At 40.4% G+C, this 23,850-nt stretch overlaps 1 protein-coding gene across 2 annotated transcripts in view; it reads right to left on the bottom strand.

Annotated features, from left to right (window-relative positions):
- Positions 1 to 23,850, bottom strand: part of adkb (adenosine kinase b) — a 172,978-nt gene that overhangs the window by 78,318 nt on the left and 70,810 nt on the right. For both annotated transcript variants that reach the window (XM_055042995.1, XM_055042996.1), the window contains exons 5-6: positions 18,265 to 18,437; positions 14,907 to 15,015 (exon numbers count right to left, since the gene is read on the bottom strand). In XM_055042995.1, coding sequence (XP_054898970.1) covers positions 14,907 to 15,015; positions 18,265 to 18,437 — 282 coding nt within the window. The remainder of the gene's footprint in view (positions 1 to 14,906; positions 15,016 to 18,264; positions 18,438 to 23,850) is intronic.

Genomic DNA, 23,850 nt, shown 5'->3' with positions numbered 1-23,850 from the left:
AACATGTGATTATGTTTTGATTTAAACCATTTCATTGTAGCTCTAGTTGTATGTTTATTGCCATTTTTCTGCTGGAAGGTGAACATTCGCCCCAGACTTAAGCCTTTTTGCATTTTTTTCTTCCAGGATTGTTTTGTATTTTGCTCCATCCATCATCCAATCAACTCTGAAGTAAAACATAGAAAGTGATTTTTTGATGTTTTACTATCCAACCCTGCCTTGAACTTTTCAACAGTTTTATCTCTGATCATCTACTAATCTATTTTTTACAAGTTCCAAGGACTTTTGGAACCTGTAAAAAAAGTAAAATGACAATTTTACCTTTTTGCTGTAGGTACAATTGTCAGAGTTTAAGCTGACTACCTTGACATTATCTTGAACTTGGTCTCTTAAACTGTCTCCTTTTGTTGTTCTAGATTTCTGTATGATAGCCTTCAAATATCCTCAAAAAAGGAACAAAACTAACTAAACAGTTGTGTTCATTGGTCTTCATGATGCTTTTTATTCTCTACTGACCTCTGAGACCTTCACAGATCAGCTGGATTTTACATTGGAGTAGAATTACACACAGATTAACTTATTTACAAGTGAGGTAAATTTTGAATGCTGATATTTGGCCTGGAATTTACTTAGGTAATCACAGTAAAAATGCACACCATGTTTTTTTTAAGACCATTTCAAATGAGAAACAATCTATGATTTGCCTCACGGGTTGCTTCGTGTTGGGTCAGCAACATAAAATGCTAATGCAACACAGTAAATTTTATAGCTGTAAGATGAGAAAAATGTGGAAAAGTCCAATGGGCGTGAAAACTTTTAGAAAGCACTGGGATTGCTGCCACCCGAAGAGCTGAGAGGTGACGCCGCTGCATGCTGTATAATGATGAACGAAGCGTGTCATTGGGCCCACCGGGAGTGGACCGCCATTATCTACAGGACGCTGATGATTGAGTAACACTCCTCACACCGCTGCACAGAAAAAACAAGCGAAAGCCGTCAGCACAATCAATATGGTTTGAGCTGTTGGAATGCAAATAGCGACTTTTCTGCCTGCATGACATGGGATGATACACCATTACTTATTCTGGCTCCATTCAATGTCATCATTAGCCTCTGCAGTGTCAGATCCGCTCAATAAAGAGCATTATTTCCAAAAGGATAAGAGCTGCATTAATCCTTTTATGCTGCTTTCAGCAGGATAGACTCTCCCATAGCTAATATTAATGTGTGAGGTGTCAAGAGTGAGATGGCTAATCCTGATAACTCGGGATGTTCAGTCAACTTTCTGCAGATGGCTATCTGCCCTATTCCTGCTCTCCTAATAGGCACGGGAACAGGATGTGCTCTTAATGCCGCACTTCCTAAACTGTCGCCTTCAAAGCAAAGCGATCATTTTCAACGGGGCTTTCTGAACCGAGGAGATAAGCCAAAGAACGGGGGAGGACAAAATAAAAATGATGCTTGCCTCAGAGAGGGAAAAATAGCTTCCTGATATAGTCCTAGCTCCCTCTTTAAAGCTGACACCTAGAACATACAGTTTATCAATTATACATGAAGCCAGAATTTATCTTTCTGTTGGCAGCTTATTTGGATCTGGCCCGGGCCCTCTGAGTGGTGAAATGTGTCTCTGAGCCCCCATCCCTCCTGTAGACTTTTTTTATTTCCCCCTCCCTACTTGCAAGCCTGTCCTTAAATCAATCCCTGTTTAGGCCTGAATTTATTTCTCCTGTAACAAATCTGTCTTGGCAAATGATGTCACATAAGCGGCGAGAATGACAGCCTGATGTCTGCGTGGGGAACATCAACCTTGCCACGGCAGCCTCCTCCCAAGGTGAGTAATCATGCTGAGGAGCGGTGCAGAGAGTGGATGCCAGCCAGAGTCCAAACAAACCCAGAGTCTGTTGCTCAAGATAAACAAACCAATTAGGGGGAAGGCATGTTATTCCTCAGCTGGTGGGATATTTGCGAGATGGAAAATAATCAATGCATTCTTATTTCCACTGAGCAAAGCTGAAAAGTCCTGAGCAGAATACAATCTGGGCAAAGCAAGTGAGCAAAACTATTTATAAGATGGAGAAGAAGAAAAAAATAATGGGACTAAACCGGCTACTAGTCATGTAATTAATCCAAGCAGGCTCACTGGAGAGCAGCAAGCACAGAGGGGAGGATTCATCATAGCATTTTGCCCCTCGCTCCCAGGGATACATGCCCTTCTTGTGTGGATGAGTCAGCTTACATCCTCTGACAACTGTGAGCCAAGGGCTTTGTCAAAAGGAACCACAGTTATTGTTTTGATTGGTCCCCCCCAGACCCCTCCACCATTCTTGCTATGTTCAGAGCGCAAAACGCTTTCAAATGTGATTGCGCCACAGCATCTGAAAATAAAGCACGCACATAAAGAACATCAAAAAGGGAAGATGTCTGCTTTTTATTTACAGAGAACGACGATCGTTTGGCACTTTAGCGCTCTTGCTGGCCTCGCCTCCGAACTGGAACAAGCGGCCATAGCTGTAATTGCAGGGAGCGGTCCCCATTGGCCGGCCAGAGGCGTTAGACAACTGGGCTTGCGGCACATGACATTCAAGCTGGCCAATAATGATGGACGTGCTAATCAAAGCGTATCTGGGAGGCCAAAGACGGCGCATCTGGAGGACTTTGCCCAGCCGGGGTGATGTGCAGCTGCTCTGGCTACATTTCCACCGTGCCCGCTCCCCCTCAGGGGCTGGGCACCAGGCTAACCGCTGGCACAAGACTTTAGAGGCTCAAGAAATAAAAGAGAGGAGGAAAAAATAGTGGAGTCTAGCAATGCCACACATGAAAAATAAATCACAGCCAGCTTGTTAGCATGGCAGGAAGAGAGAGAGACAGAGAGAGGGGGAGAAAAGAGGGACACTGAGAAGAAAGGGAGGGGAGAGGAAGAACTGGGTTAAGAGATTTAATGTGCAGCTGAAAATCTGACACTTGCCAGAGGTCCAAATGTTCCACCAGAGAAACGGCAGCCCTGTCGGCTAAGTCTTTATAAAGCCTCCAAAGCTGCTTACAATATACACTTGAGAAACAATAGATAAGGTCAAAGTGGTAGAGCATGTTTAACTGGGACCATGCATGGAAAAACAAAGACCACTCCATTGCATGTGCTCACTACAGACATGCTTAATAAAAACAAACCAGTACTTTGTTCAATGCTGGAGCTCATAAAGACTTTAAAAAGTACTTGAAGAAAATTTAGCACATAGCTGTAAAAACCAAGACCAAATCCATTCAAATGGATAAATGGTTTGCCCAGGCACAAGACCTTATTACAAGTCTCTGGAGTCACAACCATTTGACATTTTGGCAGTTTGACTGCATTTTGAAATTAAGGGGTATATAATTACAGCTGCAAGTCTCTTGGATTACAACTATTAAAAGGGCAGTAATATGTAAAATCAACCTTTTTGAGCTTTATATTATGCTATAATGTTATTCCATCATCAAAAACAGTGTTGCTTTGATTTTTTCATGCATCTTTTGAGGAATTCTTGAATCGAGGGTACCTAAATGCTTGCCCCCTTTTCCCGCAGCTGCTCCTTGTCGCTGTTGTCTACAGCCGAACGTCCGCCTCACAAAGTATCTCTCCATCAGACCTCCCACGCTCAGCTCCTTCAGACTAGCGACAGCAGCAAACCCCTATTGGAACTGTGCATCTGCTGAGCTCATCATACAAACTATTTCTCAGTCCAGCACCCCTAAACGGCAAAAAGGAGGAGAAGAGGGCAGCAAAGAGAAGGAGCTTCTTCAAGACAAAGAGGCCAATTTCAAGGTGTCAATTTAAAAAGTCAGTTTAAATTTAAGTCATGTTTGATAAATATAGCATTTTTATAACAACTGAAGGTAATATAGTTTCTTAATTGTGCTTCAAAATGGCTCTATGTGCCTGGAAAGTACATATCGCTGTCCCTTTAACGCAGAGAGCAAAGGTTTTGCCCATTTCTCTTTTTGCAATAGCTCAAGATGGCTTATTAGGATGTGGGAACATCAGTTTTGAAGCAATGCAACTAAATTCTAATTGACTTTGACTAGGCCTTTCACATAAATATAATAATAATCCTCCGTTGTAGCTCTGGTTGTACATCTGAGGTTGCTGTCCAGCTGGAAGGTAAAGCTCCATTGCAGTTTCAGGTATTTTTCAGCCTTTAACAGGTTTTCCTTTGGGATTGTCCAGTATGTAGCTTCATTCAAGTTTCCACTGATTAGCCAGCTTCACCTTCCCTCTTTAAAAAAAAAATATCCCCAGAGTATTATTCAGCTACCATGATTCACACTGGAAAGAGCTGTATTCAGGTTAAGGGGTAACATTAGCTGCCCTACGCATAACAATTTGAATTTAAGTGAAAAGTTTAAATTTGGCCTCACCTGACCAGAGCACCTTCTTCCTCAAGTTTGCTAGGAATGATGTTTTATAACCTACCTGCACTGTAAATTATATTCCTGACCTCTCTGCTGTGTTCCTTGGCTTTCATGGTGTTGTTTGTTCACTTATTAAAGGTCAAGTCTCAGGGGTAACAGCTCTGGCAGGGAAAACACAACACTCAAACCCTTTATGATGCTCTGAAACTCCTTCTGGAGAAACTTTCTGTCATTCTCAGACCAAGAGGAGCATACAGTCCTGCTAGTGAGTTCTGGGTCTGCCTTTTGGTAAATCAAGGCTCAGCTTTTTCTTCACTGCAACAGATTGAAACAACGATGCATTACTGCCGACAAGTAATGCATTTCCTGCTTCATCCTACCATCATGCTACTATCACACGGGAACAAGAAAGAAAGATACTAAAGCTGCTCTGAGACTGACCCAGAGTAGGAGAAAGCGATCCACTTTTTTCTAGTAGAGAACTACAGTTTGACAAGAGCTGACTCTGAACTTGGCCTCAGTATGTGAATCTAAAGAATCACAGGTGAGTACAAAATATTAATATGACTGCTTAAATGTAACACATTTTAAAAGCTTTAAATTGTGTTGCAAGAATTTAAATATTCAGAAGTATATTTGCCTAAATGACAGCAACAACCAATTAAAAATGTCAGGAAGATAAATAGTATCTATACCCCTTCAACTTTCTCACATTCAGTGACATTAGAACAGACGTCAGTCAGTTTTATAGGGATTTTGTGACACAGACCAACAATAACTTGTGCAATACATGGTTACGTCAACAAAAAACGACAAAAAGATAGCATTTATTTCAGCTGTCTTTACTCTTACACCTGGAAATAAAATAAAGGGTAAATAATGTTAATCCAGCTGTTCTGCAAAGGCCTAAGAGGTTTGTTAGAGAACATTAGTGAACAACCAGCTTCATAAAGACCCAAGAATACAGCAAAAAAGTTGAGGAAAAGCTCCAGGAAAGTTAGGCTATAAATCATTAAGCAAAACTTTGAACATCAAAACACAACTTCAAACCCACCAGGACACAGCCCTCCAGCATGGAGAAAGGTCTGGACAAAGACTGAAATACTAATTAGAGAAGGAATTTGGAGATTTGAATACAAATATATGTCACCTCTTTTCAGGTTTTTAAAATTTATTTTATATAACCAGATAAACCCCGTTGAGATCTAGATCTCATTTTCAAGAGGGACCTGGGCAGAAGTCTGTAATACAGCGCAACCTGGTTACAAAATAGAACTAATTAATACATATGCACAAGTGTAAAACAATAGAAAACAATTTAAAAGCAGTGACACTGTTTAATATTTTCTTGTTGCCTGTTTATAAGAACCGCTCGAAATAAATCCAATGAAATCAATTCTGACATCTTGAGTTCAGACTGGAGCTGATTCCAGGAGCCACTCCACTAATCGCTTGCTTGAATTAACATGGAAACCATTATAAAAATTATGCATCTATTAAAAATATATATATTTAAGTTTGTTGCAATGTGACAGAAGCAGAAAATGCTCAAGAGGTATGAAAACATCTGTCTGCCACTGCATCTTCTATTGAGTAGCTAGTCTTTGCCGGACACCTTGGAAATTTGGTTAACATGACCCGAGAGGTACGGATCATTTATGACACGAATATTCCAGCAGTATTTATGAAGCCATGGCTTCATGTGATAATGTAACACTGTCTGACACTTAACTCTGCTCACCATCTTTGCCCAGGAGACATGCTATCCTAAAGCGTCTGCGGTTCCATCATGTGAATCTTAATCAGATACTTAGCCAGTAGAGCAGGTTTTTCCTCTCCCTGGTGAGAGTATCAACACATGGCTATCAGGCACAATTCACAGCCGCAAAGTGGCTATTTATTTTCTGCTCGGCATTACTTGACAAATAATTACTCAGGCTATTCAATTAAGCTGTGGAACTCACACAAATGGCCACAAACTCCCACTGTAGCACTGAAACATTATTCAGTGTTTTACAACTTGGTCTCATGAATAACGAGGCCCACATATGCCGCGGGGCTTTGAAGCAGAGGGAGAGAGGCGACAAGGTGATGGCAAGCAGAAATATCATTAAGTCAGAACTATTTCATCCAGCAGAAAACAGAGCTGTTGTTGCTGGTGGTGCAGACGCACATAGTAATCTGGGGGTGAAAGAACATGGTGTTTTTTCCACCTCGCCGCAGAAGAAAAACGTTTTTTACAAGGTAAATGTGGGTGTAGAAGGAAAAGTCTGTGAATGCTGCTTAAGCAATATGGGCCTGGGAACCCTCCGTGGTCCAAAAACGCTCCAATAATTAATTGTAAATAAAGCTTTCCAAAACAATTTCAGCGCAAGCCCTGCCAACTTTGTATTTAAATAAACAACTCCGGCAAAAAACCTAACAATATCAAATCATTATGGACTAAAATAGATCTTGTTGAGTACGATGAGAAGTTATTCTCCAGAATAACCAAGTGAGACGAACTTTGACTTTCTTTTTGTAAACAATCCCAAACTTTCTTGTTCTTCTAAAATTCACAATGTTTATGCTGATCTTGAGCAAATAAACTGCCTTCATAAGACAGTGCTGATGCAGATCAAGCTCTTATTCAAGGCACATGAATCTTTCCTGAACGTATCTCACGCCGCATGATGGTATATGTAAGATTTAGACACCTCCAACTGCGATTTCCTGCGCCAAATGCAATGAAAACAAACTCAACTGTTGCCACTGCACACCAGAAACGCAGTCAAAGTAACTCATTCACGTATTCACAATAAGAGGATTCAGTTTGGCCTCACACAGGAGTTTACATTGGCCCTCCTTTACCCTTTCTCAACCGGCAGCCACTCATGTTATAGGCTGGTAATACGCACCCATTGTACGGTAAACTTTTGACCGTGGCTGCGCACTTCCCGTACAACAAATGTACTTTGGTTGCAAAAAACCCCACTACTGCCAACAAAAGCAATCATCCAAAGCCAAAGTGAAACAATGTAACAGTCATTCAACGTGAATTAGCCTCATGAGTTTGGGTTGTTTCAGGTGGCAAACATTTGCTCTTCTCATGGCTGAGTTTTGAGAGGCTATTGGCAAGCCCGTCAGTTCCCCTTAGCTGAGAGTTTCTGCTCGATGATTAAGAGAAGCTACATGAAGGCATTTGTAATGTAAAAATATAACCTGCTGGAACTTTTCATGACAAAAATATGAGCTAACCAAAAATGACATTGATTTCTACGTGCTATTAATTGCTGAGCCATCTGTATGAGCATCACTAGTTTTCTGTCTGCATTTCAATGGTCATGGAAGGATAAATCTTTAAGAGCAGTCTGGTCTACATGGCAGTTTTTCCTGAGCTCCAAACCAAAACAGGTTGATCAGGCCGTCACATGAGCTGCCTAAAAACAGCTGAAAAAATGCTAGAAGAGCCAAAAACCTCTCTCCCATTCAGATCTTTGAGGTTGGACATCCTCTTTGCCATCTCTTTAATCTTCATTTCCCCTAATAAATTCAAATCTGACTGGGCCAGAGTTAAATTATTATTCTGTGTTAGCCAGTTCTTCAATGCTTCAGTTCCAACAGGATTACTGCCATCTTGTAGCCATCAATGCTTGCAGGATTTTTCCAGTGTAATCTTCAAGTATTTACAATACATCACTATATTTCATGATATCACTGCAAACATCGAATCAATCCTCCTATCAATCTCCCACTCCATTGTTTCCTCATCCCTGAACAAGACTTGTAGAAACTAAAACGCTTCCACTTATGTATGTTCTGTTTTTATTTATCTCTGGGGAAAGAAAGTAATTTGTTTATAGGTAAACATCAAAAATCAACATTGTTGTACTTCCTAAATAAAACATATTAAAATAACACCCTTTCTCTTTAAAAGCCAGTGAAATCCCCAAAGTTTTTAAGTGAAATAAAGATCTGGGCTTTGACTTGACCATTTAGGATGTTCCATTTCTTACACCTCAACCAGGTTTTGTTGGATTTACTAGTATATTTTTGGGTCACGATCATGTTGGAGGGTCCAGCTCAGTTTCAGCTTTATTTTTTTTTTTTTTTACAGATGTACCCGCCTCTCACCGAAATAATTGCTCGAGGCAGGTTTTGATTCCCGCCCCCTATTTTTAATCAACTTCTTTTTGGTCTTTTTCAAACAGAGATTTGTTGATCCATTGTTTTTCCTTTTCAGAATTTGAAATGCCTCCCTGCATTGTGTGTGCCTTAACAGAAGTAGGATTTTATTGATCAGTGTCCATGGAGACCAGCCACGTGCAGAGCCGGCTGCTTCGATATGTTGGTGCCAGAACAGTAAAAAACAAAACAAAACAACAAAAAAAAAAAAAACATTTTTGCAATTATGTTGATTACCTTGATTGCAGATTCTGGCTTTGCCACAGTTAAAGAGAAAATTGCCTTTTGTGTTTAAAAAAAAGAAAAAAAAAGATAAGAAGAAATAGCTGTGTTTTACATATACATTATGTAAAACACACACACACACAAAAAAAACAATTATACAACTCTGACAAGAAAAGTGAGACGAAATCTGAAGAAAGGATAATCATAAACGACCTAAATAAATCCCACGGTTGAGTGAGAGCCACAGGATGTCTTCACAGCCGGCGTCACTGGCCTCTCCACCCTAACTCACCACTCTCCGCCCACTCAGGCCTGCCGGACCGTAAAGCTGGCTGGTTCTCCAGCAGGGCCGGGCCAACCTATACATCCCCACTGGCACGGGACTCCCTGCCAGCAGCCAATCACCGAGCCCACACTCCTGACAGCTCATTACCACTCAATTAGGCAGGTGCACCTCCAAGCACAGCCTTCTGACAAATGCAGCCCTCCCAGATGCATGTTTAACATTGGAGAGAATTATATAGTGACAGCAAACACCAAACACCTCCCCCTTATCACTTGATTGCCTCAAGATTGAAATCCTATAATTGGCCCAGGCCATCGGGAGGAGGGAGAGAAAAATAAATAAGCAGACGAATATGATCCAGTCGACTTGTAATTGAACAATAATGAATTCATATTCGTAAGATGTTTGTTGGCAATTACAAAATCCCATCTGATTAGGCACAATTTGAAATGACATTGTTCCATGCAAAAGAGTATGTGGTGTCAGCCTAATAAGACGAAGGCACATCAGAGCAGTCGCCCGGCTGCCGACATGACCTCTGGAGATGAGAGACATGCTGACACAGTGGGCTTGGCCGGTGACAGACGGGATTTGGCTCCCGTTGCTCTTTGTCCCCTTAAAACCTACTGCTTACACTCACCGGAGGGACAAAATGAAGTGAGGATTGGCTTTTACATTTTTTAGCACCGGTAGAGATAGACGTAACAAAAAGACAAGCAAATGAAAACAACAACAAGAGAAAAAAAAAATTTGATCCCACGAGAACAGATTCTAATCAAGATGAAATGATTTACAAATCTATTTAATAAGACTTGCCAGAAGTCAAACTTGGCATGTAAATGCGGTGGGGATTAAATTTCATCGGCAACCAAGACTGTAACTGATCGCCTGCAGACAAAGAGGAAGCCTGCCAGTTTTTTTCCCCCCCTTCTTCTTCTCTAACCCTTCCACTTCTCCATCCTCCCTCCCTTTCTTCCTCTCCCATGTCTGCATTTTGCCTCGTGATCTCTCCCTGGCTGTGTGGAAGGACAGGGGCAGCGCAGAGTGGTGCAGTACAGAGAGGAAAAGAAAGAAAGAAAGAAAGAAGAGAAAATGAGGAATGAGACAGGGAAGAGGGGGATAGAGATATAAAGAACAGTGGAAGGATGGAGAGCAGAAGGACAGTGGAAGACAGTCTGAAGGTCAGCGGGAGGACAGTGTGGTCCTCATAGTTGGACACAAACGCAGCCGCAGTCACCTCTGTGCTGATCAGCCCTTCGGCTGGCTGATGAGGTGTCAGATGTGTGTGTGGAAAACCTTTCTCTGCTTTTTTGGCTGCAAACTGAAGGAGACTAGTGAGGTGGACTAACAGTGTGTGCGTGCGTGTGTGTGCCACTCTCGGGTGTAAGCAGGCTGACGTGCAGCTTGTGGTGCCAGAGCTGCGCTTTTCTTTCCTGCCTTTGCCTTCTTTTTTTTTTTTTTTCTCTCTTGCATATTATGCTTCAGTGACTGAAGCTGAACTCAGCTTTCCCCTGCAGTGAGGGCAGGAATACAACCAGCAATTAATGCTGTATACAGTGTACTAGTGTTAACAGTGTGAGGCATTCTGGTTCAACTAGCATTGGTGCCTTGAAAAACAAACATTAAAAAAAAGCTCCTTTTTTTAGTAGGGTTGTAGCAATAAACCCAGCCCATGAGACAATCCACGAGATTTGGTCATGAGGCTAAACTCTTTTGGGGTCTGATCTACCAGCTCTGCACATTTCCAACTAAAACTTGTCTCCATTTCTCTTCGTAAAACAGATAAAGTTAAGTCTGATTGGACAGATGGCATCTCTCAACTGGATTTTGAGTTGGACATTGTTTGCGTAATTGTGCTGCTTGAAGTTTCTAGTCTTTTGCAGCCACATTTTCTTTTTTTGTTTTTAGCTACACCAGCCTTCATATAAACTCTGACCAGTTTTCCTGATGACTAATGCTTTGGTCTACTTTCTGATGCAAATATCTTAGCATGCTTCAAGACAAAACTAACTGACAAGTAACTTTTCAGAAAGACACAGCAGCATGTTTAAAGTCAATAATTTCTTAATAATGATGATCATGTATTAGTTATAAGTGAAACAATCTTCCAAAACTTTACCCATATTGATTTGAGAAATGTCTTGTTCCACAAGTTATAATGGAACATGTAATTTCTGGGTAAATACAAGTCAATGCCACATTTTCATGTTTTTATTTGTGATAAGTTTTGAAAACCATGTCATCACTTTCTTTCCACATCACAATTCTTGCTGCTGTATCACAAAATCTCAATAAAATTGTGTACAATTGCATTTGTGCTCGTAAAATGACAATTTAGAAGATTTGGAGCAGCTGTGTACTGTCTGCAAGCCCATAAAGGAAACTACCTTTGAGCGCTTTGGGTGAGGCAAAGTCTCTATTAACACCACAAAAAAGACGGTTGCGTTACTGCACGGTCTGGACACTACGCAGGAAGTAGTATCCAGAGTTCAGAATCTACTTCCTTGTATTCTTCAAAATAGGAGTCACAAACAGGATGCCAAGCTTAATATGCTCGACTTCACATCCTGGGTGCGTAATAGCCGTGCTGATTGCAACTGGACAGAGCTTAGTGATCCAGACGAGAAATGTTTTGGCATTTTAATATTGGGATATCTTGTGCCACAAGACCTCATCATGCTCTTTTTAATTTCTTTTTTTATTTTTAGGCGTGGCTAACGAGGACTGAGCTCGTAGGATAGATTGGAAAGGAGCAGCTGTGATCAGATCTGTGACCTAACAGCTCTGCAGCTTGTGCCTCATTGGTTGAATTTGGTGTACCAGGCCAGTTGGCAGGGGCGAGCGTCTCCTGCGTCTATCCTTGGGTTATTTTCTGGCCATCTGTGCCCAGTCATTAACAGGCCTTTTCACAGTCAATTGTCTTGTTTCTCTGCTCTCTTTCTGTTAGTTACATTGTACACGGCCATGAGACAGAGGGCCTCTTTTTTTCCTTTTTTTTTTTTTTTTTAAATTAATCTGAGTAAGTTAGAAGAGACCATTTTATTAGCAGGGGGCCAAGGAGAGCTGGTGCAGACATAGGTTAATTCAAAGTGGCATCATGGAGGATGCATCAAGCGGTGGAGATCAAATTACAGGGCAATGCGCTCAGTAGTAAGAAAAACAAGCCAGTGGTATGCTGCAGAATGTGTGCTTGCATGCTGGGAGTGTTTAACAGTAAAATGTATGTGTGTCTGGGAGACTAGAGGAGAGAGGAAGAGGGCGCAAAGGGAGAGGAGGAGGAGGGGGTGAGGAAGGTGTCCACAGAAGGCCAACGAGGGGAGGAGGGGGAGAGACTAACTGGGGCAGCATGCACAAATCACCTAGACCAATTAGAGTCACTCATCTTCGCTTTTTACCATTTCTGATGCTTACAGTCATCATGGTAGGAAATAACTGCACACATCACTGCAAAGGGCGATGGCATTCAAAGAAAAAAGCAAAACAAAAAGGTTTGCCTGAAATGCGTTTAGCCATTCCTTCTACTCGCCTTTGTTATTGGTCTTTGTGCAATGATTTGCCTAAGGACCCAGATTTCCTAGCAACAGCCTGCCACAAAAACATTTGGCAGGAGTTCAACATTCTCTCTCCCTCTCTTCCTCTCTCCCTCTCTTTCTCTCTGTGTCTCTTTGTGAGAAATGGCAGTGCTGCCTCCCTGCTCTGCGTCTGCCACCAGCCCTGCTGCTGCTGCTGGAGCTGCTGCTGGATGATGAGCCAGTCTGGCTGCAAGAGAGAGAGAGCCCTCTAATAATTCTGTTTTCATCCAATCACACCACATCGTAGCAGGCACCTTGAAAGAGCCTCTGCCAGGAATCATCAATCACCTTCTTAACACGCATGCCCTGACAGACGCAGACACATGTGCAAGCAAATAAACGTGGCAGCACACGCGCGCACGCACGCACAAACACATGTGCGCCTTTTTTGGGGGGGTAATTAAATTTACGGATCAAAGCGTACATGGCCGCAAAAACCACCCGGCAGCAGTTTAATGCGAACGAAAATCAACAAGGAACATTAATACAGTGAAAAGGTTAGCGCAGAGAGAGGGAAAAATTTACAATCCAGCTGTAAATTAGGTAAATACATCTAAGTGCTCTCGACAAGGTTAATGGAGAGAGAAGGCCTCGGTGTATGCTAGTCTAGACACGCCACACAGTATTAAGTGGGAATAGCTGTGGCAGTGTATCTAGATAAGTACTTTACAAGTGCCAATGGGACTTTAATAAAGCGAATGATTCCCCCCTCCCTGTTTTGACAAAGAGGCCCAAGAGGGACGCTACAAACCGCATTTTAGATTCCAAGCACTGACAAACACCCATTTGTGGCCCGTCGATCCTCCCCCCTCGTCCCAGCTCCCGCACCCCACCCCTTAAAATCCCACGGAAGCTTTTCCCTGTGCACAAGACTGTCGGATGTGGGCAAAAACCAACTGCCAATTTGCAGAGGATGTGCCATGTTTGCTAATGTGAAGCAGAGGCTAAAAAGATGAGACCACACAAACTCGGGAGGATGGACAGGCCGAGCATAAGCAACGATTTATTTTATCTTCATTTTCTTGGCTTTTGTTTCACTGAGCACTAAATTATGGGATCATAACAGCTTCTATAGCACAGCTAGCAATGTGCAGCTAGTTTTCTTTATACCAAGGATTGTGTTAATGGCTTGGCTGTAATCACTGGTGACCATTACATCACACAGTATATGTACATATTTAGATACTTTTTTGTAACTACATTTGAGAACAAGATTTAAAATAAAATTAATTTAAAATAAAGTTAATATTTTAAAATGCCTTTACTGATTCAGTGGGTTGCTGTAGTTGCCATTGCAATAACCTGTTAATTTCCTAAAAATTGAAATTTTTTATAAAGATGCCAACATTTCTCAATGTTTGATCCGTTTTAAAAGTTAAAACGGATCAAATTGTATCTGTGTTACCTTCCACAGTCTTGCTCTCTCTCTTTCTTTCAAAGTCTGGATGATTGATTTTGAACTCAAATTTTCCAGATTTCTTAAAAAGACAGTGACTTTGCACCCGTCTAGTCAGACACCACAGTTCATGTCACGTGATTGTTTTACAAAACACACATCTGGAGTGCAAATGGCAGACATTTTGTTTGTGTCACTCGCTGATGGGAGGGCTCCCTGGGCAGTGAGCCATATCCTGCCATATCACAAACCACCACTGGCTGTAACGCTGATTCATGCCAATAATAAAGTGTTTAAAGACATGGAATGCGGTGTGATTTCAGGGTTATCGTCTTGATCTGAGATGAGGGAAAACGTTGATCTGCGGGAATTAAATATAATCCCAAACAGTGAAACATGAGAACGACAGGGCATCTTGCTCCACAAGCTCCAAGTGAAGACATTACCTCAGTAGCAGCATACATCTGTCCCCCTCAATCTGTGTGTGTATGTGTGTGTTTGAGTGGAAGATTGTGTAGGCGGTTGGGGGAGGAGGGGTAAAGCCCAATGAACTTGCATAATCAATTTTCACACTTTGGCAGCACCTGTTGGCTTGTCTTCATGTTAAAAGAAATGAATGAATACATTACATCTAGAACAATTTCACACTGCGCTGCAGCTTGGTGCACAAAGACGGGGGGGGGAGAGGGAAAATGGAGCTGTATTGTCTCAATAGGTAACATAGCTCATTTCCCCCACAAAGGATGAATGGATGTATTGACAATACCGAGGGCGTGCTGAGGCATTTCCTGAATAAAGCCTCTTAACATTTTGTCCTCTTCTGGCTAACAGAGTTGGGGAACAGTCACTCTGAATATAGAGGGGTCTCACTTACCGCAATATAATAGACCTTGGCTTTCTCCACCAGCTCCCAGTTGCTGTCCAAGTCCAGGTGTTTTTCCTTTTTGTAGCAGTTTGCCGCTGCCAGGTTAGCAACAAGGGACCTGCCGAGACAGACCCCATAAATCTTCTGCCTCGCTTATCATCCATCTTAATTTTGTCTCAAAAACATCCTTAAAAAAAAAACCCAGAAAGGCTGCAGACATTTCTTTGTTCTTTCACCACATAAAAAGAATGATAATAGCTTCCCAGAGGGTTTGAACCAAGGTGAAATAAAGTCATGTAGATGTTTCTATTTTGCCGCTTGTTTGTTTTGTTTTGTTTTTTTCAAAAGCAGGCTATTTTAAATCATCAGACATTAAAGTAGGAACAATAGGCCACCTCCAAATAATTCATACTCTCACATCATCAGGAGAAATGGCTCGCACTTGATGAAGGTGGAGAAACAACAAAAACGCATTACTAAATGAGCACTTTAGCTGAGTAGTGGGAGATGGGATGTGAAGCAGGTGGCCTTATCTTAACATAGCTCATTAGCCCATCCTCATGTTCTTCTTCTTTATGAGCGACCATCAAAATGAGAGCAGCCATCACAGCTACTTAGGGGAAAACTGTTAGGCGACCATATGACAGGAGAGCGCTGCTACAGGAAGGGGGTCCGCTCTCACATGGCATGAAGAAGCTGCTCGCCGCAGTTAGTGTCACAGAGACGAGTAGCGGCGCAGTAAGTTGATCAGAGTGCGATGACGAAGGCCGTGATGTGACAGCGGGACCGAGTTTGACCCGGGCTGCGGTAATGGACTGGAAGGTTGGGGCCACACAAGACAGGCGAAATGAGTGTCATTACTGGGGCCGTTCAAAAGAACTGAATAAATGAAAGAACGAATGAGGTTTGGTGGGATACTTCTATAAAAGTGCAACTGCAGCGTTGCTGTCTGCATTTTCAGAGAGAAGTGCTCCAGTCCTCAGCCTACAGCTGGTCTTAAATGACCTGATGGGTGCACTTAAATCCCTCCACTTAACTGCAACTACTGCAACTGTGATTTTTACAGCCATGCTTGCAAAACTATTGAAGGACGTGGACACTATTTTGTTGAGCTAACAACAATCAGCTGGCATCCACATTGAAAGAGAGACTGAATTGGCTGATGCATATTCCACTTTTTCTGTCATCTGTGCTCAAACAACTGTTGCTGTGTGGGGCAGAAACTGAAACACAACTCCTAAATGTTTACCAAGTTTGGGAGCAACTTTTTCAACTTTAGTTCACACAGAAATATGCGCCAAACTTAAATCATTAAGAAATTATATCAAAACAGTTCATAAATGATCTTAGCCTAACACTTCAGCAAACTGCTCCGTATTGAAACATTGAGACTAAGAGCAAAATAGGGGTTTGTTAAAAACTAAAGCTGGATGGAAACCAAAGTCACATTTAAGTAAATAAAACAAAATAAAGTAAGTAGTTATGAACTCTGACAACTCAAGACTCAACTTGGATTGATGCCCTGAGACTGAAGTTTTGTAAACAATCTTTATGTCATGCAGTCAGAGTTGAGTAGAAGCTGTTATTCCCTCTAAGCATCTTACCATAATGTTTACAACTCACTAGCCGTCGTGGGAACGTTATGGCTTTTCTCTGATGTTTTTGATGCATTACTGTAAGTGAAAGTAAAAGAAGTTTGTCTTTTTTATTTAATGCTAGCATCTACCAAGCTTTAACAGTAAGTAAACCACAGGCCGCAGCTTCAAACGTGATACACACATTCTCCGAATGCAACATCAATGCAAAAATTGCACAAGTTTTTTTTCAAAATAAAAGCATTTCCTGTTTGATTTGTTGAGACGTTTTGTGTCAACTTATTTCTGCTTTTTTCTTTTGATATTGAGGATGTTTATGTTGCTTTAAAACCTTAAAGTTTTCAAAAATATAGAGGCCATAAAATGGGCATCTTCCACAAAACATCAAATTAACTTGCTCATTGTTTTTAGTTTTAAGCTGGAAAATTCTCATTTCCAAACCATATTCAACAAAAAAACGTGCTAATAGGAGTGTGTATTTAATCAGATTAAATACACACATTGATATTAAACAGGAAGAAACAGCAAAATTGCTTCACTAAAAGGGACCTATTGTGACTGTTACACAATTATGTTCCTTGGCAATCATACCTAATGCTAATTAAATAAATGTTATTTGTTATATTTCACCACTTAAAACTGCAAGTGAAAAATTGTGCATCACTCAACATAATGAACTGTAAGTATGGAAGAAATTACTTAATTTTGAAAGCTAGTTATTGTCAGTCAAAAATTAGCCAACAATCAGGGATTTGTAATCACTTCATCCTTGTGTTCTGTGATTGTTTAAATTTGTTAGAGTTAGTAAGATTATTAGATAGACATTTTTCATTTTATAAAATGGATCCAAAATGTTTGGCTGCCATCATGCAAACTTTGAGATCTGTGATTTGCTGATTAAACCTCTGATTGCACATTGAAAAAAATCTAATAAGCTTGTTTCTTAATGTCTAAAATGTGGCTGTTCTTCATGAAACATATTCACAGACTGGAAGTTCAATTCTGAAATCTGAGAAAGACCGGAAAAAGGCAGATTTTGTTTTTTTTCTTAGTTTGAAGCCTTTCACTAATCAAATCTTGAGAGGTTGTGACATGTTAGCTCCCAGTCCTTCAAAGCCATCGCTTTTTCAATCCGGCCCTGTGGTCGACCTTTTTCTTCTGGGTTCCTGAGCTCTCTGTTAAACACCTGTAAGAAATATTACAGAGTTCGCCTCCTCGAGCACGGCACCTGACCTTTTCAGGTGTCAGAGCCCACATCAAACAAGCCCACTAAGACCATTCACCAGAGCTGGCTCCCGGGATGGGTGGGGTCCGGCTGCTGACTGACTGACAAGCGTGGTATCCGTCAGGATGAAGGGCTGCCGAGGGGGAAGAGTGTTTAGAGATGAGGGTTATTGATCGCTGCCAGGCCTATCATGAACTGCAGCCCTTAATGTTAGTGATATTTGTGTGTATGAACGTGAAAGTTTGACCTTTGCTGTCTCAAATGTGCTGATGATGCAAGTGGCAGAGTCGCCAGAGACGCTAAAGCCCCTTTTTGCAGGCTGACAGGTGAGAGCCCAGGAATCTCTAACACGTTGCTACTGTCAGGCTATAGATGGATGACAACCTGCTATAGTGGCAGAGACTGAGTGGGGCCCCAAAAAAACAAGCTCAAGCTGTTAATTTTTACCCTTCTGATGTGGGGAGCTAAGACCTGAAGAAGAAGTGGCTCTGTCAAATCGCAGATAAAGGGCAGTTTCCAGGTCAAAGGTCCCAAACAGGAGGCTAACCTATTGTCTCCAGTGATGCAAGCTGCACAGGTACCAGTCGGCTCCTCGGTCTGCTCGTAGTAATGGGCATCGACATGAGCTTCCTCCGCCTTCTTCTTCAGGATCTTGCCGAAGTCATCCTTCCCGATGCACCCAAAGAAGGTAGCCACCTTATGCGGTTTCTGGAGCATCCACTAGGAAAAAAAAAAGAAAAAAAAAAACAGTAAAGAGAAGAGCTCAGTTTACAAATACAAGTCTGTTTGGAGGGTCAAGTTCAGCTAAGGCAGATGGCACGCAAACTGTAGCTTCACAGCAAACATACTGCCTGTGATATATGAGAGCCGCGAGCTGTCGTAAACAACCCAAAAGCAATCCTGCTGCACACAGAGAGACTATTCTCATCCAAGCACTCCTCCTTCCACCCGGTGTGCTAAAAACAGTCTCATCTCCTTATTTACACAAACCCAATAATTTAAGGCTTCATCCTACTTCTACAAACACAGACTGTGTGTGAGACTGTACTCGCTGAACTGCTGTTTTTATTTTTTTTTTAGTTTTTTTTTCTGGTCCCCATCGTGTTGATGTACTCTGTGACTTTTACCTGACTGGGCTGCTCGGATTCTACAGAGCTCAGGTTTAACCTCCAAAGATTTATTGACGTGCAGTACGTGCTGCTGTTTGCGTATTTTATTGCAGCCTCCTGCTTTGTTGCTGACGGAGGGCCCCTTGTGAATGAGATGTTGCTGCTTTTGGAGATGACCTGTATATGTGTGAAATTAATCATTTCATGCCACCAAACCTGCATCTTGTGGTGGGAGAAAGCTGCGTTTTCATCTTTCGTCCTGATGTCCTTTTGTTATTTTTCACATCCACCCACCTGCCCTGAGGGGAAATAATTGAAATTTTTAAAAGAATATATGGGGGGCGGGGAAAGCTGAACTATCCTGGAGAGTATATATTGATGTTATTTTAAGAGTTTTGGAGTTTATACATATATTTTACAATTTTACTCCATTTAAAATTTGATTCATAATATTTTCGAGCAGGTGTTTTGTGTTTTAAGTCATTCTATTCTTAAAATTGAAAGACAAGTGGGGTTTTGCATATATTTTAAAAGTATATTTTATCTTCAATGAAAGTTAAAATCTGTTAATCTGTTATAATTTTGATTTATTCTAATACCTTATTGTGTTTATAAATCTGGTTAGCAAACTCTGTTGTACAGATCTTTACTTGCATGTCTTACACCACTATTTTAAATATTACTTAGTTTGATTCTTAGTTGCTAAGCAAGTTGTTTCATGGATGTTAATTTTGTTGCTGTATTTCATCATTTTATTTTTAATGTTACTGTGCAAATATGTTTTATTTTTATATTGTAATGTTCTTCTTTATTAAATTTGTAAAGCAAGTATTCTTTTACACATTTGTATTGTTTTGTTTTTTCATTTGATTTCCTCTGAAAGTCATTTAATTATATTGTTCTACTTTGCCAATTGCTGCAAGTAAAACAAATACATAATAATATTCTTAAATGATATTTTTAATAACTGCAATATAATAGACAATGAACAAAGAAATGCAGAAAAAAACAAATACGTAAAATAGGAAATTATATTTTTTCTGAAAACCATCTCCTCCTATAAAAAACAACAATATGGTATCATGTTTTGCCCCTGTGTTGCATCAGTAATTGTTTTAAAAGCACAATGCACATACTTGGAAACTAATAAATCTAAGTGCTGTAGTTTTAAAGATTAAATGTTTACCATTTCAAACTGATTGGATATCAGCACATTAAAATGACAGAGATTCTTTTGCCTTTTTTTTTCTATTCATAATGGATTAAATTTTCCCAAAGGTTTTAATAGTGGGCAAGCAACAGTCTTAACAGTAGCAATGTATACACTACTGTTTTAAATGGGTAACTAATCATAAGTAATGGAAGTGTTCCATCGTGCTGTGGGAGTAAGTGTTTTAGAGCAAAGGGGGTTGATAACAACTGCCTGGCACACTTTATTATGAAAACTTTGAAAAGTAAATATCATTTTTCTTCCATGTCACAATTATGAGCTAAGTTGTGAAATCTAAAATATACTGTGGTTTGTGGTTTTAAAGGGTGGTGAAAAACTTTGCAAAGAAACACATGCTGGCCAAAAGCTTGCACAAATGTTAATAAATTCCCAGCAATCACAAATTTTAAATTCTGCTCTGATGGCAGGGTGGATTATCCCTCTCCTTTCAATGCTCAAGGACACAGCATTCATGACTTGTTATAAAAATAAAAAAAAAGTCTTAATGAGGGAGGCAGTGATTTGAAATTTTGTTCGTACTTTTTATGTTTTAGAAAATAATTTTAAGTTGAGCAGCGGTCCCAGACCAAAGCAGGTTTCCACTGTATCGACCTGTGGTGTGTTATAGTCAATACTGGTTTCCAGCTCTTTATTCTGCAGGGTGTTCAATGTTAACATAAAGCACAGATCAGTGAGCCTCTAAATGTTCAGCTTCTGAAAATGAAACTGTCTCAGTCACTCCACTGTACAGTGCTTTGTGAAAGTCTTCACACCCTTCTGGCGTCTCCACATTGCCATGTTACGACCACCAACCTCGGTGTAATTTAAGAGTTAATGAGACGGACCAATTCAAAGCAGCACATAATCGTGAAGTGGAAACACATTGTTTTCAAACTTTTATTTCCAAATAAATATCTGAAAACACTTTAATATCACTAAATAAAATGTAGTGCACAAATTAGCTTAAAAAGTCATCTAAAGAAAAGATTGAGTCCACGTGTGTGTTATTTAATCTCAGTATAAATCCAGCTGTTGTGTGAAGGCCTCAGAGGTTTGTAGGACAGCATTAGAGAGCAAACAGCATCATTAAAAAACAAGAAACACAGCAGACAGGTCAGGGAGAAACTTATGGAGAAGTTTAAATCAGGGTAAGATTATAGAACAATATGCCCCAAATATCCAGTTTATTGCAATGAATGCAATAAACATTGGTTCTGCATACTATTGTGGGACTGAATACAAATGCATGCCACACTTGTTAGACTTTTCTACACAAATAATAAAAAAAAGAGGCATGTACAATTTACTTGTAATTACTTTGCATTGATCTATTACATAAAATGCTAACAAAACCATAGAATTTGTAGCTGTAGCGTGACAAAATGTGGACAATTAAAAGGTATGGGTACTTTTGCAAAGTACCGAAGTTTTTTTTTTTTTTTTGTTAATTAAAGCATGCTACTTTTATGTGGTAATGGCTCAAGACCCTCTTCTGTTTTACAACACAGAATGGAGTCCAGCTTACGTTGACAATAAAATCCCCAAATTATTTGCAGCTTAACACCAGGAGTTGTTACTCCTTTAACACAGAAGTATTTGACCACACACAGTCATTCACAGATTAATCATCCTCTCACTATATTTACTTTGTAAACTCCCACTGCATGCACTTTCAAAGCCCAGTCCTGTCACTGCCCTGCTGCCAAGCGGTCTAATTAACCAAGAAATGCAATGGGAAATTTTTTGGATCATGTTTCAAGCATTAATATATATATATATATATATATATATATATATATATATATATATATATATATATATATATATATATATATATATATAAAAAACATTGTGGGCATATATTTATTTGTGTGGGTTTTTTTTCAGAGTTTTGTCATATTTTATGATATCGTATTTTAACTTATTTAATTTATTTGGTGGTTCCCGACTTCCTTCCATAGTAACAACAAAGCTGCAGATGTGTCTCACCACCCTGCACACCGTTCTATAACACTATTCTGCCAAGCGGATTGTTTCATGAGACGTAACAAGATGTCTGACCTCGGCCTCCGCTACAATATCTGCCTTCGGATGCAGCACTTTTCAACAAACCGAATGCAGTCTGTCAAGACCCCACCACTCCTGCTCCCTGTTTCTCAGCACAGGAGCCCCACAAGGCTGCGTCCTGAGTCTCTGTTTTTGTACTCCCTTTAGAGGCAGGAATGTATGTCCACCCACAATACCACCGGCGTCATTAAATCAACAAATAACACAACTATGGTCAGCCTACGGAGATGACTCAGTGTACAGAGCGGTCTGTACAACCAGACCACCGGCTGATTGCACAGATATTACTTTAAACACTGAGAAAACAAAGGAAATCATCAATGACTCAGGGAAGAAAAAGGTGGCTCAACAATAACTGGAAAAAGACGCAGGGAGGGTGTCACAGCACAACTTCAGAGAAATTCCATGGAAGGCACAACAATGGCTACACTTCCTGAAAGCTCTCAGTGTGATGAACCAGCCATAACATCGTCTTACCACTGATCTATTGACAGAGGCCTGATCAGCCTCATCCTGATGTGACTCAGCAGCAACTCTACAGCTGACAAAAGGCCCTGCAGAGAGCGATCAAAACCGCACAAGAAACAATAAAAACCTGCCTGACTTGAACAATATCTTCACCTCCTGATGCCTCTAGAAAGCAACACACATCTTGAAGGACTCATATCACCATCTCTGTGAGTTTCCTCCTGGCATTGCGTCCTTGAACATTATGTCACTTAAGCAAAAATATTTGCACATTTTTGCTTTTATTTCCAAATCTTTTGGTACTTCAACATGAAAGTGATTCTACTTTATGTCATGTTCCATTTACCTTTATGTTGAGCTGTAGAATCAGGTGTGTGTGATATTTATGACAAAAAGAATCTGAATCTTGAGGCTGGTGAGAGGCTAAAAACTAGTGTTTTCACTCATTTTTGGAGTTTGAAATAATTCAAAGGATAAATGCTTATATCTGTGGAATACACCTGTATGATAGTGGAGACTGAATGTCTATAATTTCACAAGGTTTATTGTTGTTTTCTCAGCTGAACAATGGCCGTGTCAACCAATCAAGTCATCAAACTTTGCATGGTAACAGATGTTGTTCTGATGAGAAAATAGTTACAAACTTAAAGAGCCTCTCAAAAGAAAACATTTTCACCTTGTTTTTGAGAGATATGTCTATGTATGTAAGGTGTTTATGGCACCAGTGGTCTCTATTCAACAGCAGCTGAACAGAAAGAACGATTGAGAGAGGGAAGGGGAAGAGACGCAACAAAGCGCCAGGAATCAAACTTGTGACAACTGCATAACATAACAGGTTCATCCCTCAAAAAATCCCTTCTGTTCATAATGTCCTTTCAGATCATGCTGCAAATCTCTGCAGAAAAGCACCCAAATAAAACCACTCATCATCATACTTTAACTACTGGTGTACTTAGGATACTAAATCTGATTGCCGTGTATCTCTGCAAGGAAAATAGCTTTAATCAAATTGTGTCTGATCCAAGTAACGTAATGTCACACCAACACAAACAGGTCAAAGAAAAGCATTTAGAGAGGTTGGAGGCAGGGTTAGGTTGTAACACAATAGCCCAAGCTTCAAATCTGGCCTTCAAAGAACAATAGTAAGAAAAAGCCACAAGGCAGGCAGCAGATACAGCAAAAAGCTGGGAGAAATTGCTCTGCTTAGAAGAAAATGAAATTGAACCAACATGCAACATATAATGTGTGAAGAAAAACTAACACTGCTCATTACCTACAC

Source organism: Poeciliopsis prolifica, unplaced genomic scaffold (assembly GCF_027474105.1).
Source record: "Poeciliopsis prolifica strain line A6 unplaced genomic scaffold, Auburn_PproV2 SCAFFOLD018, whole genome shotgun sequence".
Classification (NCBI taxonomy): domain Eukaryota; kingdom Metazoa; phylum Chordata; class Actinopteri; order Cyprinodontiformes; family Poeciliidae; genus Poeciliopsis; species Poeciliopsis prolifica.
This window is presented reverse-complemented; position numbering and strand designations above follow the sequence as displayed.